Source organism: Enhydra lutris, unplaced genomic scaffold (genome assembly GCF_002288905.1).
Source record: "Enhydra lutris kenyoni isolate GAN:26980312 unplaced genomic scaffold, ASM228890v2 scaffoldscaffold39, whole genome shotgun sequence".
Taxonomy (NCBI): Eukaryota; Metazoa; Chordata; class Mammalia; order Carnivora; family Mustelidae; genus Enhydra; species Enhydra lutris.
In genome coordinates, this window is record NW_019154123.1 from 12,655,594 (window position 1) to 12,673,007 (window position 17,414).

At 46.1% G+C, this 17,414-nt stretch overlaps 1 protein-coding gene across 6 annotated transcripts in view; it reads right to left on the reverse strand.

Annotated features, from left to right (window-relative positions):
* Positions 1–286: 286 nt before the first annotated feature.
* Positions 287–17,414, reverse strand: part of LOC111154996 (polypeptide N-acetylgalactosaminyltransferase 15) — a 42,804-nt gene continuing 25,676 nt past the window's right edge. For 5 of the 6 annotated variants that reach the window (XM_022514977.1, XM_022514981.1, XM_022514982.1 and 2 more), the window contains 6 exons: positions 15,396–15,513; positions 13,179–13,373; positions 10,206–10,337; positions 9,752–9,856; positions 4,556–4,699; positions 287–2,269 (listed from right to left, as the gene is read on the reverse strand). In XM_022514977.1, the coding sequence (XP_022370685.1) occupies positions 2,126–2,269; positions 4,556–4,699; positions 9,752–9,856; positions 10,206–10,337; positions 13,179–13,373; positions 15,396–15,513 (838 nt within the window). In that variant the 3' untranslated portion in view covers positions 287–2,125. The remainder of the gene's footprint in view (positions 2,270–4,555; positions 4,700–9,751; positions 9,857–10,205; positions 10,338–13,178; positions 13,374–15,395; positions 15,514–17,414) is intronic. The other variant, XM_022514978.1, reaches the window with a different exon arrangement.

Here is a 17,414-nt window from a genome sequence, read left to right on the forward strand (position 1 = left end):
TATACTATGAGGAGAAGGTTGAATGCCTTTTTGAACTAAATGGAGACATCTGTTTTGTTTAAATTAAGGATTTGTAAGTACCAGCTAGGGACTGAGTTGACAGCCATTTCTATAATAAAGTAATAAATCATGGGGATGGTTAAGGAAGCAAGGAACCCTACATTCTTGCTTTATTCAACCAATTAAGCAATAAGCCATCTGGGTCCTTTTGATAATTACTGTCAAACACAACTTAGACAATTGAATTCAGCTTTTTATTTAATTATATTAATTTATTCCAGCAACTTCAAATACTCACAATGCCAATAATTAAGTTTATTTAAAAAAATAGAGGTCTTGTTTAATTTTTAGTTTGCAACTATTAATACCATTTACAAGGTTGCTGTCTGAGAATTTTTAGCTCCATCTCAGCCTCAGGATGTTAGAGGAATTTGTTTTAAATATAAACATGTCTGAAGGAAGAAGACAGTGGCTAAAATCTCTTCTCTCAACGGGATGATCAGTCTATCCAGATCAGCACTATCCAATAGAACTATCTGCTGTGATAGAATGTTCTATGTCTGTGCTCTCCAGTACAGTAGTCACTAGGCATGGGCAGCTATTAAGCCCTAGACATGTGACCAGTACAACTGAAGAACTGAGTCTAATTTTTTTATTTTTAATGAATTTACATTTAAATAGCCACATGCGGCTAATGGCTACTGTGGACAGCACAAGTCTGGAGTGCATTCTGAGGAAGGAGAAATGCAGTGGGCCATTGACTTAAGCTGATGGAAAAAGAATACATAATTATAATAGGCATTGTTTAGTAACCCTCACGTCCTACCTAGTTTTTCTTATTTGAAACACACTGACTTCTGAGATAGCCCAGAGGAGATCAAGATCTTTGAAGGGAGGTTTCTAAGCTGACCCTAGGGAGAGTGAACTCTCCTCGGAGGAGAAATAGGCATAAATAGTGTCTTCCTAACAGCAGAACCAAGCCCACTCAACAGCTCCTTATGTCCGAACTAGGTAGGCCAGGTCACAGCAAGGAGAGCCATTCAGGTCTTGCTAGCACTGGATCTGCTCTATTGGAGGCATGTTCATGTTCCTTGCCCAGCTGTGAACATTCAACCCGCAGGCACATATGGGGGTCCCAGGCTAAGAAATGGCCACGTCAGTCCTAATGGACATTAATACCCAACTCTGGTTCCCTTCATATGAATCTTGGCTCAAATGCAGGCATTTCCCTACTAGCAAGCTTGCCTTTTTGTGGAGGTTGCTATTTCTGATCCAGTCCATGCAAACCCTATAACCGGGCATCAGGAGAGTTTCTCAACTTCGTTATTGGGAATGCTCAGTCTGAGCTGACCCTTCCAATACCAACGACTAAAGAGAAATACATTGCACAAGATTCTGGTTGGGGTTAACCAAGGTAAAGAAGGGCTAGGGCAGGGTTAATGGAGGTAGAAAGTATGGAGGAAATTCTCATTTATATGAAAACATCCTATTCCAGGTCCGCTGGCTCTTTCCAGCTGCCAGGCTGAGCTGGAAAATTAAGTCAAAGCTCTTCCATCTCTCTTCAACCCAATTCTTTGCTCAGTGGCTTCTCTTCCTTCTTCTATGGCTTAGCCAGTGAACATGGAATTTGTCCTAATGAGCTTAATCCAAAATTCTGGAAACTTCAGGCCTTTACAACCTCTTCACACTTTAATTTTCATTGTTGGCTACACAGATAATCCAAAGTAAGGCTATTTGCAAAAAAATTTATCGATTGGATTTATGTATCCTTGGAGGTGTTACCTGAGACTGTCCATGCCTCTTTCCTTTATGAGAGATAAAAGCAATTATCAAGTGCTCAACAGAAAAAAAAAATCTTATGTACTATGTAATGACCATCTACCAGTGATGAAGACAATGAGACAATGAATCCTCTTTTTTCTTTTTCTAAAACAGCCAGCAGTCAATGCAATAAGGTGCAAGAAGGAAAGACTTTCTATATTCATTCACAGAGCTTTCTTCTCTACTATCACCAGGAGTACAAACACAAAAGGATCTGCTTCATGAAATATACATGCTCTTGTAGCTCTCTTGGGGCCGAATTGTGATGACTCAGCTTCTCTATTCCCTCTGACACTGGCATTCATCATTTATCCACACTGCTGACATTGTCAAATCGCCACAGCTGGCTGGCTTTTCCATCACACTGGCGCAGGTACAAATCTTTACTGTTTTCCTGCACCACAGCTTCCATGCATTTCCCAGAAAGAATGTGGACAATCATTCCATTCTGAAAAGAGGGGAAAAAAAGGAAAAGAAAAAGAAAAGAAAAGAAAAGAAAGAAGAAGAAGAAGAAGAAGAAAAAAAAAAAGTCAGTTCCCAGCAATCAGTCGGCAAAGGATATTCCTAAGCTTTGTGCTAATCATGATGAGACTCATAGAGGTGGTGCGAACTGGTCTGGTAAGGAACTGCAGTATGTTGGTTAACATAAAATATAATTTAGGTAGCCCTAAATAAAAATATCATTTGGAAGCTTGAGGTCATTAATTAAATTATCTTTATTGAGATTATATAATTGTGCTATTTTGGAGAGTTCTGGTTGGTAGCATGCCAGTATGTAGAGCATGTTTAGTCTATATACCTTACTGGTGACATTCACTGTTATCACTGTACTTGTACATTTTTGTTTTCGAAAACATTTAGTTTGGGGGTGCCTGGGTGGCTCAGTGGGTTAAGTCTCTGCCTTTGGCTCAGGTCATGATCTCAGGGTCTTGGGATTGAGCCCTGCATCGGGCTCTCTGCTCAACAGGGAGCCTCCCTCTGCCTCCCTCTCTGCCTACTTGTGGTCTCTCTCTCTGTCAAATAAATAAATAGAATCTTAAAAAAATTTTTTTTGGTTTGATCTCTGCCCCTTGTGAATCCTGCAATTTAGCACTTCTGCCACCAGGTTGCAGTAGAGAGTAAAGGCTCAAGGATACACAGAGGGCCAGTCAGTCAGGTTTGGAGGATGATGGCTGCTTCCTGCTCAAAATCCACCAGATTTGATATTGAATCCAGCCATCCCTTTTTCAACAACAACAAAAAAAGATTTCTTGTTGAAAAGTTAAACATTTAACCAACAAGGCTGATAATGTCCATTTGTGTGTTTGTTTTTTGTTTTTTGTTTTTAGATAAAATTCACAAATCACAATATTCCCTCTTTTCAAGTATACAACTTGATGGCTTTTAGTATACTCACAGAGTGTATGCAATCCTCCGTGTAAAAAGAAACCCACTATCCATTAACAATAACTTCCTGCCCCTCCCTCCTCCTAGCTCCTGGAAATCACTAATTTGCTTTCTGTATTAATGGATTTATCTATTCCGGACATATCTTATAAATGAAGTCGTAGAATACATGGCCTTTTGTGATTGGCTTCTTTCACTGCATGATATCTTCAAGGGTCATCCATGTTGTAGCATAAATACACCTAATTTCTTTTTTTTTCTTTTTATTGTGGTAAAAACAGATAATATAAAAGTTACCATCTTAACCATTTTTAAGAGTGAAGTTTAGTAGTGTTAAGTATATTCACGTTGTTGTGAAACAGATATTCAGAACTTTTTCATCTTTCAAGACTAAAACTCTGTACCTATTAAACAACTCTCCCCTCCCCCCCCAACCCCTGGTGACCACTATTTTACTTTCTGTTTTTATGAATTTGACTACTTTTGATACCTTATGTGGGTGGAATCGTATTGCATTTGTCCTTTGTGACACATTTATTTTACTTAGTGTGATGTCCTCCAGGTTCATCCATGCTGTGGCATGGGACAGAATTTCCTTTCCTTTTAAGGTTGAATAGTATTCCATTATATGTCTACCACATTTTGTTTATCCATTCATCCATCATTGAATGCTTGGGTTGCTTCTACCTCTTGGCTATTATAAATAGTACTATTATGAACAGTACTTCATTCCTTTTTATGGCTGAACGACAATACTTTAAATTTTAAAGTCTTAGTTTTTAATGTCTGAATTATACTGGGTGAATCTTACTCACTAATCTTTTCCTTATTATTTTAAAATGCTCTTTTAAAAACATACCTTATCCACAGGACTTGGTTAGAATGATCCTTTATGATCATTCATAATGGACCTTAACTTGGTTTCTAAGATGTCTTTGAGCATGTGTGAGTCCCGAGTTTTAGGTTCACTTGTCACCAAGTAGAGAAAGAAGGGCCATTCTATCGCTCCTAAAACTGCATCTCTGAGGTAGCTGACTGCTTCTGTAACACGCTCTGTGGTCTTACTGGTGACCTGAACTAAGAAACTTCAAAAAGGGACTATCTCCTCTGTCTGCCATGGTCACAGTCAGAGCTTTACAGAGATGTGGCAAATCAGTACACTTTAAGGTCCTGGTGAACCAACTTTGCTGCAAGGTTGGCTTTACTTCCCCCTGAGAACTTAATGCTAAGTCACTAAGTTCAACAGCAGGGGCACTGGCTGGTATGGTAGTACTTGACCTCTTGGAAGACCCTGGGACACCGTCCCAGCTGGAGACACTGCTGCACACTTCCCTAACAGATTACATACCTCTTGGAAGTCCCAGTACTGTTGATGGATGTCAGGGCCTTCCTCCGTGCAGTTCTGAAGAATCACCTGCTCTTGCCTGACAGCAAAGCACAGGTGCTGTGGGCTGCCAAAGTGGATCCCCTTCCTGCTGGTGTGCTTGAGGTGCTGGGACAGGGGAATGGTCATTAGCATAGCTAGAAGGAGATCTTCTCCAAAGCTGGAGATGCAGGAAGAAGAGCTCACCATAGAGCTGAGGTCCAGGGGTAATCTTTAGATTTTACAAGGGTCAGCAATACCATATCTCATAGTCAAATCTACACATACAATGCTAGACTACACTTAGCCTCTGAAATCTCCACATGCCACCTGCTGTTGCATTCATATTTATATGTTCTGGCATGTGTTCCCATTATTCTATTTCCTGCATCACAGATGAGGCCATAAAGAATGCTTGTGTTGTGGGAGTGCTCTGGAAGAGGAGCAGATGAGGAACACTCTTGGGGCCCAAGGGGATCTCTTTCTGGAAAGATCTGACCTGGCCTGTAACTAATTCTCCTGCTGTCTGTTGCATCTGCTGACTTGCTCATGGTCATTTTGTCCTCCCATTTTTTTTTTTTTTTAAGATTTTATGTATTTGACAGAAATCACAAGTAGGCAGAGAGGCAGGCGGCGGGGCGGGGCTGGGGGGGGGGGGCGGGAAGCAGGCTCCCTGCCAAGCAGAGACCTTATGCGGGCCTTGATCCCAGGACCCTGAGACCATGACCTGAGCGAAGGCAGTGGCTTAACCCACTGAGCCACCCAGGCGGCCCATCCTCCCATGTTTCATAGTATTGGATGTGCATGTCTTTGCAGAGGGGCTTTAACTGTAGGAAGCCTGTGTGGCCCAGCTGGAGAGCACTTTCCTAACAAAACCATTTTCTGTTCTGGCCAGGTGCAGCCTGAATGATTTTTTATATTAATTTTGTGGCTGAGAGACAAAGTGATCTGTGAATTCATGTGGGGTCTCATGCCTAGAAGAGTTCAATGTTTGGGGTTTAATATACTTGGTTTAGTGTTCTGTTGTTACTATCTTGAAATTCTTAATAATTGTTGAATGATGGACCCCACATTTTCATTTTGCACTGGGACCCACGAATTAGGTAGCCAGTCCTGCTTAAGGATTCCCATACCACACATAAATTTGAACCCTAAACCCAAATTAGATGCAGATTTGTGGTTAAAAGAATTTTTTTTTTTAAGTTCCTTTCTCCTATACAAAGACCCTGTGGAGACAGACAAGTTTCCTTGTCATCTTCCTGGGGCAGTGGGTGGATTTTTCTATCAAGCTTTTGGCAGATAGGTTACTCTTTGAAGGTCAAAGTTGGCTTTATGTGATGTCTCATTTCCAACTTCTCTTCTGTCACAGGCTATAGATAGGCTCTCATTAACTACTCTTACATGTAACTAATGACTTTGGATTCCCCAGTTTCCCTCACCTCAGGCAGGGAGCTTGGCCAATGCCATATGGCTCCATTTTCGGTTGCCTTCTGATTTTTGGCCCCTGGAGATTTCCCTTTGTTACAAATTCAGTTAGGTATGTATTTCTTCTTAATTTTTATATGGCATATCTAAGTGTTTTGAGGAGAAGGGCTTTCAGCTTATCTAGCTCATGACTTCGCTACATATCAAGTCCTTGCTAGTCCCCTCTTCCCCACCAAGAATCAGAACCCCCACAAAAGTGAACATTCTGGTGGCACGCAGGAGACTGCATGATACCCAAATGCAGAAGAGGAAACCAAGACTTGGAGGTGTTAAGAAGGCTTCTGATGTCATGCAGCTAGAAAGTGGTGAGCTGTTTCTACCACATCACATGGCTTCCTCACTTAGCTTTATATCTAAGTCCTCCTCCCCTGTGCCAGGGGTGAATGCATTTTGGTATGATCTGGAACACTGGTAAAGGGCAAAAGTGAAAGAGGCCACATGGATCCTGAGCACCAGGTTCCACACGTGCCCTCCTGGTACAGGCCTTCCTCTGGGATCCCAGGGCCCACACTGCCAAGCCTGGCTTCATGGGTCCTCCCTGCAGGGCTGGACTCCAGACCCTCCAAGACATGTTCTGGAGTTTGCTACCAGGCTCTTGGGGCCTTACTTGACTCATTTGTTCAATGATCAACTTGTACTTTGTTGTTTATTTTTAACAGAGGCCTTAAAGCAAAGGCCCCTGTCACAGGCTGAAAGAGATATGGGGGAAAGCTAGGCTTTCTAGGTTCATCTAAGTTGTGAAATGAGTGGACCCACCAACCCTCAGCTAGCATCACTGGGGCTTCCCAACACCTTGGGAAGTTATTCTGTGATAGAAATTTGAGAAGAATCTATACCATAAGATACAAAGAGACCTTTCCAATAACCAAGAGGCCTACATGCATGCTGGAATGACCCTGCAGCATCTAGAGCCTTCCCTGACTTAGTTACCTTCTTCTCTCCTCAGGCAATAGCGGGCATGAAGTTTATCAGCCTCTGGGGTACCGCAGGAAGAGACATGGTTTTTCATTTTGACTCCTTCCTTTAGCTTCTGGAAGTTACGAACCAGGGGTTGTAGAGCCCATGGACCATAAGGGGCTTCAAGAGATCCATAAACACTGATAATTTAAAAAAATTTTGTCCAAATGTGCTTATATGTGTTTTTTTCTGGGAAATTGTCCTTAGAATTCATCACCTTCTTAAAGGAACCATGTGACTTATAATAAAGATTCTGACTCCAGGTGTGATGTCTGACCTCTCAGATTTCAAGCTCCACCCCCTTCGCCTTATCCCCTTCCTGCACTTCAGGGCAAGCTCATAAGAAATCCCAGTCCTGGGGTGCCTGGGTGACTCAGTGGGTTAAGCCTCTGCCTTCAGCTCAGGTCATGATCCCAGGGTCCTGGGATCGAGTCCCACATCAGGCTCTCTGCTCAGCGGGGAGCCTGCTTCCCACCCCCGCCCCCACCTCCTCTCTCTCTGCCTGCCTCTCTGCCTAATTGTGATCTCTGTCAAATAAATAAAATCTTTAAAAATTTTTTTTCTTTAAAAAAAAAAAAGAAAGTAATTCCAGTCCTTTCTTCTTTGGTGCTGGCAGGAAGTTCAAACCAGGTCAGCCCTGCTGGACCTGGGAACACTCACCTGGCCCATCCCCCGACCACATAAGCGCCAAAGCCAATTGCCACCTGCCTGGGAGCCTGCCCTGCTTTCCCTGAGAAAGTCTCATGATGCTTTCCGTTCTCTCCTGTTGCATGTGTGGAGTCATCAGTCTCCAGATCGGAACCAGATTTGGAGTCAAGGGTTGATCTGCCCCCATGGGGCGACCGCCATATATGACCTAAAAAGGTTAAGAACCACAGGTGGGGAATGGACAAGCCACTGGATTGACCCACCCTTACTAGGCCTAGATTTTAACCAGGTGCCACCTGGATTTCTCAGTGTTGATTTCAGACAGTCTGCCCTGAAGTGAGCCATCTCTATCCAAGAACAGGAGCTCTGGCTCCGGGAGGGGCCTCTCCCTGTGGCAGGGTGCCTGTTGGGCATGTTCAGCCTTTCTCTTCAGCTGCCCTTTGGGCCATAAGCTTCTGCTGTTGCCAAGGCAGCCCCATCTTTGTCAGGTCCTGCCAGGGCCAGCTGTGCTGCAGAGTGGGGCCTCGGGGGAAAGCCATGCTTTTTTTCTGTCTTCACTGAAGCCTCTTGTCCCCTCCCCAAACAAGGTATCAGAGCACTGCATTGGAGAGGGGCCCTACCAACCTGGGCATCCCTGCAGAGCTCCTGTGTTATACCCCTCTGCTCCCGAGGGACATTTGTACCCTCTGCTTTCCTTCTGAGCATGCAGGAAAAGGCTTCCTCCCTGTGGGAGGCATTTCACAGACTAAATTGCTCTGTGCTTGGGAAATGTCCTGAATGAGGCCAATGCTGAACCCAGGAGCCAATGGCTCCATCTGTGTGTAAGCTTTCCTCTGGCAAGTGGAGCAGATGGTCACCTGCGGCCATGAGGCCTATCTGCCCCAAAATCAGCCCTCCTTCTCTGCTTCACACAGACACACAGACACATGCGTGTGCACACACACGTGTGCAGAGACACCCACACAGAAACACAGACACACACACACCAGGTTCCTGTGGTGCCCGAAAAATCCCCCCTTTGTGCACTCTGGCTCCCATAGAGCCACATTACATTCCTGAAAGCCACAGCACACCTGCGTGGGAGGCCTCAGAATCAGGGGACTGAGAAAAGCCTGTAACCATGAGTCATGGGTTTGAGGCACCACCGAAAATGGAGAATACTTTCTGGGCTCCCCTCACCTCCTCAGTGCTTCTGTGTCTGCACAACCCACTTGGGTGACCCACTTTCCCCGTCTCTGGGCCTAGTTGGCTGAAGATCTCTGGCTGGTCCACATGTTTCTGCCCACGTCCCGGCGGAAATGTATGTGCACGTGGTGGTTTTCTTTGACCTCTGATTATAGATGTTTAATTTAAATGAGGAGATTTTCCATAAACCCTGGGTTTCAAATGTCTTTTAAAATTTGGGGGTGGGACACCTGGGTGGCTCAGTTGGTTAAGCATCTGCCTTTGGCTCAGGTCATGATCCCAGGGTCCTAGGATCAAGTCCCACAACAGGCTCCCTGCGCGGTGGGAAGCCTGCTTCTCCTTGCGCCTCTGCCTGCTGCTCTCCCAGCCTGTGCTTGCTCTCTCTCTCTCTCTCTCTCTCTCTCTCTGATAAATTAATAAATAAATAAATAAATCTTAAAAAAAAAAAAAGGATGTGATCTCATATGTTGAGCCCACTTTCAAACTGAAGAGAAGACATCTGTTGGGGACAGGTACCACGTGCTTTCAAATGGGCATGAGCTCCTCAGGCCCAGCAGCCTCCACCCAGCTCACTGTGCTCACCCCCTTTCCCTGCCTGACCCTGGGCACATCTGAGCTTGTAACCCCCAGGCTGGTCACTCTCTGAGACTCAGTTTCCTCATCTGCTCGATAAAAACATCAGCCAGATAGTCTCCGTTTCCCTCAAGGCCAGATATATATCTTCTCTGATGATGGCCCATGTTTGTGCTTGTGCCTGGGGGCAGGGTGGGCAGAGTCAGACAAGTCAGAGGAGTGGGGGACATGGGACCACTGAAAGGAGGTGCCCCAAAGGGAAGCGAGGAGCATCCCAGGAAGACCATTCTCAGGTCATCCCTTGCTGTGACCCTGAGAATTCTGATTACCCACCTGCTGCTGCCGGCTGTCACTGCAAGGAGCTAGCCTCATGGCGCAGCCCAGGATGTCCCCTTCCGCCTGGCAATCTACACAGAAGCCAAGTCCAGTGTTGTGGAGCTGAAAGTGGACACCCATACAGAAATGAACCCCAACATCCACTGCAAAGACACCCTCTGTCAGGCGCCATTCCTCTCCTCTCTCTCCCCAGTGTAGCTCATGGGGTCAGGTTCAGACCCAAAATGAGCAATGTCAAGCTGAAGCCTCTAATCCCAAGGGACAGGAGGCAGGCCACACGTGTCACGAAGAAGGACCCTGAGACAGGTTTCATGGCAACCTCCCTCAGGGCAGGCACGAAAGCCTCTGGGGCCCCATGGACTTTGGGACTGTGTGGCCAGGGTTCAGTTTCATCTTAGGAGGCTGCCCACCCCCTCTCCTTCCTGTTCATCTTCCCCAGGTCATGCCTTGCCTTTCCAGAGAACCTGGGCCTGCACTCCGATGGGTACAGCTCAGGGTAGATGTTGGCCAGAAACCAGTGGAACATCCGACAGCCCAGCCTCCTTTGCAGCTGCAGGCGTTCTGTGCAGTCTGGCTTCTCGGTCTGAGAAAGACACGGGCAGTGAGATGGGGAAGAAGCCTGCTGTTCGCCACCATTCATGCATGGGGGAAGGACAGAGGTGACTGAGGAAGTGGGACAGAGAGAGGGGACCAAGGCCATGGATCCCCAGGGCTGCAGACAAGGGGGAAGCTCATGTGTTGGAAGAAGAGGTTTAAAAGGGACAGAATAGGATGGATGCCCCCTAAAGAGAGTTGTGGAACCAGCAATGTGGGTGTGAGGTCACTCCCTCCCCATAATCCCTCACATTTTCGGTCAACAGAGACCAGTATGCCGGCACTCTAAGGACTTTTCTGTGGAAGCTGGCAAAATGGTGGGGCTTTGCTGGTGTGGTGCAGCACTAGAATGAGCCTTATGGAGGCAGGAAATGGCCCAAAGGCCACTCAGATGAAATAAGCTGGGAAATTGTGGGGTACGGTGGAGACAAGGCAAGTTTACTTTTCTTCCCCTCTAAGTGCCCAATCTCTTCCATTAATCAATCATTCCTTTGGGTGATGCTATCCGCTTTCCTTGAGATTTTCCTTTATAATACAGTCGTCCTGGGATGGTTATCAGGTAAGTCCTTAACAGTTTAGTATAAATTTACCTATTTGGCTATATTGATAAGATCTGAGAAAACCTGCCCATACATTTGGTACTAAGTCCTGGTTTAGGGAAGACAGGGGTGCTAAGGAGTGGCTAGAAAGATCAAAAACAAAAACAAAAGGGGGGGGCACCCGGGTGGCTCAGTTGGTTAAGCATCCAACTCTTGATCTCAGCTCGGGTCTTAATCTCAGGGTCACAAGTTCAAGCCCCACTTTGGGCTCCATACAGGGCATGGAGCCTACTTAATAAGAGAGAGAGAGAGAGAGAGAGAATATTTCCTGGGGTGAGGAGAAGAAAGGAGAGAGGCCTGGAATAAGAAGTCCATTTCAGAGTTCCAGCTTGATGGCCTCTAGGCTGCCAACTAGACACTGGGCTAACAGACTGTATGAAGTGAGTTTGGTTTGATTCAGCTTCCTCCTTCTTTACTCTTCAGATGGAAACGTTGGAAGGAGTAAGGCCTGAATCCTCCATGCTGAAATGCTCTCAGTATTCTCCTTAAATTGCGATCCCGAGCACCCAGCTCAGAAATGCCCAAGGAGATTGTTAAAAATGCAGATTCCTTGGCCCTATGCCCAACATTATGATTCAGTAGGTAGGGGCAGCACTCCAGGAATCTGCATTTTAATCACCTCTCCCGGTGAGTTTCAGCCACAGGAAGTTTGAGAACAACTTCTCTGAGGCAGGAATGTCTTGCTCACTCAGCATTTGTACCTACTATTAAACAAAGAGATCTATTACTCTTTCCTCTAGGAAATCAGTATAAGTTTTTTTTATCGTTTCTTGGCATTCTGAGTGTTTGCTTAAGACCCCGCCAGCCACACCTTAGAGCTGGACTTTGCTCCCAGAGCAGGAACATTCCTTCATGCACATCCCATCCCCTTCACCTTTCCTGGTAATGAAACAAACTGGCAAATCTACCCTGTCCTTGTCTGACCTCCAATGAGGAGGCATGCTGACAATGAACTTGTCCTTCTGTACAACCTTGCCTGAGAAGAAAAAACAAGACAATATTAACTCTTCCAACAGTGAAACCCTGGCCTTGTCTCTTGGGTGCCCAGAATTTCTGCATCTCAAAATCCACGTGAGGGTTTTGCAGGTGGAGTGGGAGAGGGGAAGGAAGGATAGAAATTGTAGAGCCAAATTAATTTTTAATTGTTTAAATGTAAAGTAAATGCCTCTGCCTTCAGGGAGGCAGTGATATTCTTAACATCTCGACACTGACATCAGCAACAGGACATTTCCAAAACAGGAATTAATAGGAATGCTCAACAGGGTTGAACAAAAAAGGTCTTCTCATTTACCAGTAGGAGGTGCCATTGTCCTTATGAAAGTCATCAGATGAACAGATGGGGAGATCTGTGGCTCAGAGAATAGAGAACACCCAACAGTGTAGGCTGGCAAGGGGCTTGTAGGAATTGTCCCAAGACAATTTATGGGTCCAAGACATTTGTGGGTCCAAATCTTATCTTTGGAGCCCCTACTCCCAGCATAGCAAACATCAGTGGGAACGCGCATCTCATGTTGAATAGTGTGTATGTGTCAGCCCACAAGAATTGAGCTGAATGGCAGCTGAAAAAGCACTGCTTACGGACATTTAATTAAATGTTTAAATTTTAATTTTTCTGGGACGCCTGGGTGGCTCCGTTGGTTAAGCAGCTGCCTTCGGCTCAGGTCATGATCCCAGCGTCCTGGGATCGAGTCCCACATCGGGCCCCTTGCTCATCAGGGAGCCTGCTTCTCCCTCTGCCTCTGCCTGCCATTCTGTCTGCCTGTGCTTGCTCTCTCTCCCTCTCTCTCTCTGACAAATAAATAAATAAAATCTTAAAAAAAATTTTTTTTAATTTTTCTGTGATTTGTTTTAGATCTTTTCTGTTTATTTTTATACTTTATTTGTTTCTTGTCTTGGATAATTTCATAGCCTTGAGCACTTTGCCCAGGATGAAAGGGCCCTCTGAGACCTGTTACTGCTTTTTTCCTGCCCAATCTGTCCTCTGCTCCCAGTGTCCTATGCCACTTCCCATAGATGTCATCCCACCGACATCTCTCCTGGTGGGCTCCAGGCCAAGACCAGCTGGGAGGCTCTGATTCCTGGAAGAAATGCTTGGGAGAGATGGGCAGCCCTGCCTGGTAGAAGAGCCCCTTAAGAGGGGCAACTTAAGGGAAGCACAAGCCAAAAGCTTTTATTTTCCCCTCCAGGCTAGAGGGAGAGGCCCAGAAGCCCCTGCCAGGATCTCTCCTTACCTTGCTCAAGGAGAAGGCCTCTGGGCTCTGCCTGTAGAAGGTCTCTTTGAAAGAGCCCAGCCAAGCCTCAGCAATGCGAACCTTGTTCCGCAGAGTGGCCTCCTGATCAACGGGGGAGTGGGTTTCCCGATTCCGGTAGATGTGTCCCACCCGAGAGCAGGGGAGGATTTCAACAGAGCCACCACAGAGCCATACCTGCCAGAAAAGGAGAAAAATAAACATGTGAACACTATTCCAAGTTCACGGGAAGTGAAGGATCCAGGGGCTGGCAAAATGCACAAGAAATCAGGAGTGCGAAACGGGAAAGAGAATTCTAGTCCTCGGGGTGCCACAGAGTTTCTGGGTCTGGGAGTTCTGGGCTGGGGAGAAACAGGGTGGGAAGAACGGGTCCAGCTGTCCTGGGACAGAGCCAGTGGAGTAAGGGGGCCACATCCACACAGCAACCTGAACATGTCCTTCCCCTGAAGCACACCCACACGTTTAGAGCTGCTAGACATGTGGCTTAGTATCTCTGTTCCCCAAAGCTGCTTCCTCAGGGAATAAGGGGTCCCTAGTGATCAGAGAATTTCTCAAAGCTTGTGATGTCCTCTGTTGCAAAGGCACCAGAGCCATTTATGTGGAGATCAAAGCAAGCTTTCCTTAAACATAGTCAGTCTCCCCTTTTTCAAGAAGGTTCTCACTATTCTCCACTAACCTTCCTGCCTATCCCCACAGGCCTGGAATTCATTTGACAGGAAGCCTTTCATGTCATCCTTAGGGATAAAGAGGAAAAACGAAAACGTTCCTAGCATAGGCAGCATATGAACTGGAACACACCAAAGATGGGGTTCCCAAACTGTATGCCAAGGTACCCCAAGGGTGCCCCAGCAACCTCAAAGGGCCTCAAAGGGGTATTTTAAATGTTTGAGAGAAATGTAGTGACATCTGTCGGATGTTCTGCAAATGACAAGCTTGAGGTAATTCATGGTTTCAACATTAGATGGCTGCACTTTGTATAATAAACATCTCTACTAGGTTGGGCTTTCAGTGGTTGCTGTGATGAAAAAGCCAGTATCATGTTAAAATTGACATGGAGCGGGAAATGAGGGTGGTCAGGTCTGATCTGATTCCGAGGTTCAAGGAGCTGTGTGGTTCCCAATGGGTGCTGAATTTTTAGGACAAATACTTATTTTTTGGAGCTACAGTAGTTCCCTCTTATCCATGGGAGATATGTTCAAGACCCGTTGTAGATGCCTGAAATCACCGATAGTTCTGGATTCTCTGTATACTATGTCTTTTCTTAGACATACATACATACGTACCCGTGATAAAGCTTCATTTATAAATTAGGCACAGAAGGAGATTAACAACTAATAAATAAAATAGAACAATATAATGATATACTGTAATAAAAGTTACATGAATGTGGTGTCTTTCTCTCAAAATATCTTCCTCTTTTTTTTTTTTAAGATTTTATTTATTTATTTGACAGAGAGTGAAGGAGAGAGATAGAGATTAGAGAAAGCACGAGCACAAGCAGGGGCAGCAGGAGAAGGAGATGCAGGCTCTCCTCTGAGCAGGGAGCCTGATGCGTGACTCCATCCAGGACCCTGAGATCATGACCTGAGCCGAAGGCAGATGCTCAACCAACTGAGCCACTCAGGTGCCCCTTTCAAAATATCTTCTTATAGGGTACCCGCCCTTCTTGTGATGCTGCAAAATGATAAAATGTCCCTGTGATGAGATGGAATGAGAGAAATGTGGCAGGCACTGTGACCTGGCATTCGGCTACCACCAACCTGACGATACCTCAGAAGGACGATCGTCTGCTTCTGATCATGGCTGACCACGGGCAAATGAAACCATGGATAAGGGACCACTGTACTTAGGGCTCGGAACTTTCTGGCATTGGTTTGGGCCTATGGGTGCTGCGAATAATGACGGGGCCGTGCAAAGAGAATGTACGGGAATCCCTGCGTGACAGTATTCTTGGCTGATACCGTGCCCTTTCCTACAGGCAGGTTTCCTAGCTGGCTTCATGAGGGAAGCTGGGGGCACAGTCTAGGTAGGGCATGAGACAGATGGGAAGGGGAGATTTGACATACCCCATTTCATGATTTTACACTTTGCCTGCAGCCTTTGACCTGACCAGGAGCATTTCTAATGGCTGCCCCCAAGCTGGGGCCTTACCCACTACTCAACAGTAGCCCCTGGCTCCTCCCTTGGTCCAGGACATACCTTGAGAGACAGCTCGAGGTTTTCGCCACCCTGCAGAGACATGAGAGGGTCATACGCTCCAGTGTTTTGGAAGTAATGTCTGTCGATGGCCACAACCCCGCTGGGCACCACGGGGCTCCTGGGCAGAGAGAAAATGGAACAGACGGCAGTTCAGACCCCCGAGTGTATCAGGAAGGCTTATCCTGCAGGAGCTCTAGTGGCCAAGAGAGTGGGCTATGGGCCCAGATAGACCTCGATGCTTTTAACTGCAAGACCAGAGCCAAGCAACCACGTCAAAAATCCCAGCATTTTATGAGAAGGGAGCTACGGTTGCCTGGGCCCTTTATACCTCCTAAAGGGAGGGCCATGGGGCTGTACCCAAGGCTCCCCTGACCTCTGGCTTGAGTGCCTCTAGAGAGACCTTTGGGAAGAAGGTCTTGGTTCGCATAATATACGCTAAGACAGGTAGCACCAGGCCTGCACAAAGGGAAACAGGATTTTTCTTCCCACATCCCAAGGTGGGACTTGGGCAGATACTGAGAGGAGGGCGCAGGCCGCTGGGGGCCGGGTGTGCCAACCTCTGGCCAGAGGCCATGACCAGTGAAAGTGCATCGTGGTGAACACTGATGCTGGATAGCTTGAGCCCAAGGTGGGACACTCCCTCCCCACACCGATGCTGTACCTCCCGCGGAAGTCTGGAGCTCAAAATCAACTTCAGGGAGACAGGGAGAGGGGACAAGCCTAGATGACAGATTTGAATATGAGGTCACTAAGCTGTCATGGAATTTGACTAACTTGCATGGAAGTTTTCTGCTGTTAGGTGCAAGGGGGGTTAAGATAGACATGACCTAAGTCCAGTTATTAGAAAATAAAGACCATTTTTTTTTTTTTTTTGCACTTCTAAGCTTGTGGCTTATCAAACTTCTGTTAGAATCATACTCCCTTGGGCAGACCCTTGGTAAGGCCTATTTGTGCCTAATGCCTTCATTCTGTGTCCCTGTACTAGGCATTCAGAAGCCAGCTGGATAACTGGTGGGCATTGGGCCGTGTATGATGGAGATGGACCATGGCTAATGGAGGTCAACTGCCCAAGATGAACACCACAGGATTCCTTGTCCCATGGGTTCTTCTTACAATGTGACATTGACGTGAGGGGTAGGGTCTATGTCTCCTTCCCTTGAACCTAGGTGGGCCTGTAATTTTTCTGGAAGTGACCCTGGGTGACTTCTGAGGCTTGGTGAGAGAAGGGGATACATCCTCTAAAACATTATACTGAGTAAAAGAAGACAGGAAAGGTCACACATCATATGATTCCATTTATATGCCATATCCAGAATAGATCTATACATAGAGACAGACAGTGGTTGCCAGGCACTGGGGGGAGGAGGGGGCGGAGAAAACCACTTAATAGGTATGGGAATCTACTTTACAGTGATGGAAATGTTTTCGGCACTAGATTGAGGTCGTGGTTCACAACTTGGGCTACTTGCTGCAGGATTGTTTGTATTTAAATGGCTCATTTGTGGTATGTGAAATTCACGTCAACAAATTGTTTTTTTAAGGGGAGAGGGGGATACAGCTTGTTTCACTTGGCCATCTTGGAATACTTTGTCTCAGAACCCAGTGTCATCATCCAGCAAGCCCCAGGTGCAGTGGCCTGCTGGAAGGATTGGGTAAGTTCCCGTGGGGGTCCCAGCTGATGGCCAGTATCATTGGCGTCCCACTCCCACTGCCATCTTGAGCCATTTCCTGCCATCTTGGATACCATGCAGCAGAGACCACCAACCCTAGTGCTCTCTTTCATAATTCCCAACCCCCAGAATCTGTGAGCTTAATAAAACTGTTGTTGTTCTACAGCACCAAGTTTGGGTGGTTTGTTATGCAAAAGAAGATATCTAGAACATCTTCTTAAATAGAATACTTGTCCAAAACCCAAACATGCCCCAACACCAAAGCAAACAACTCATAAAATTTGATATATTTTGAGAGTTAGGGTATCTTAGCATTCACCTGATTGAATCCTTCTTTCTTAGCAAGAGA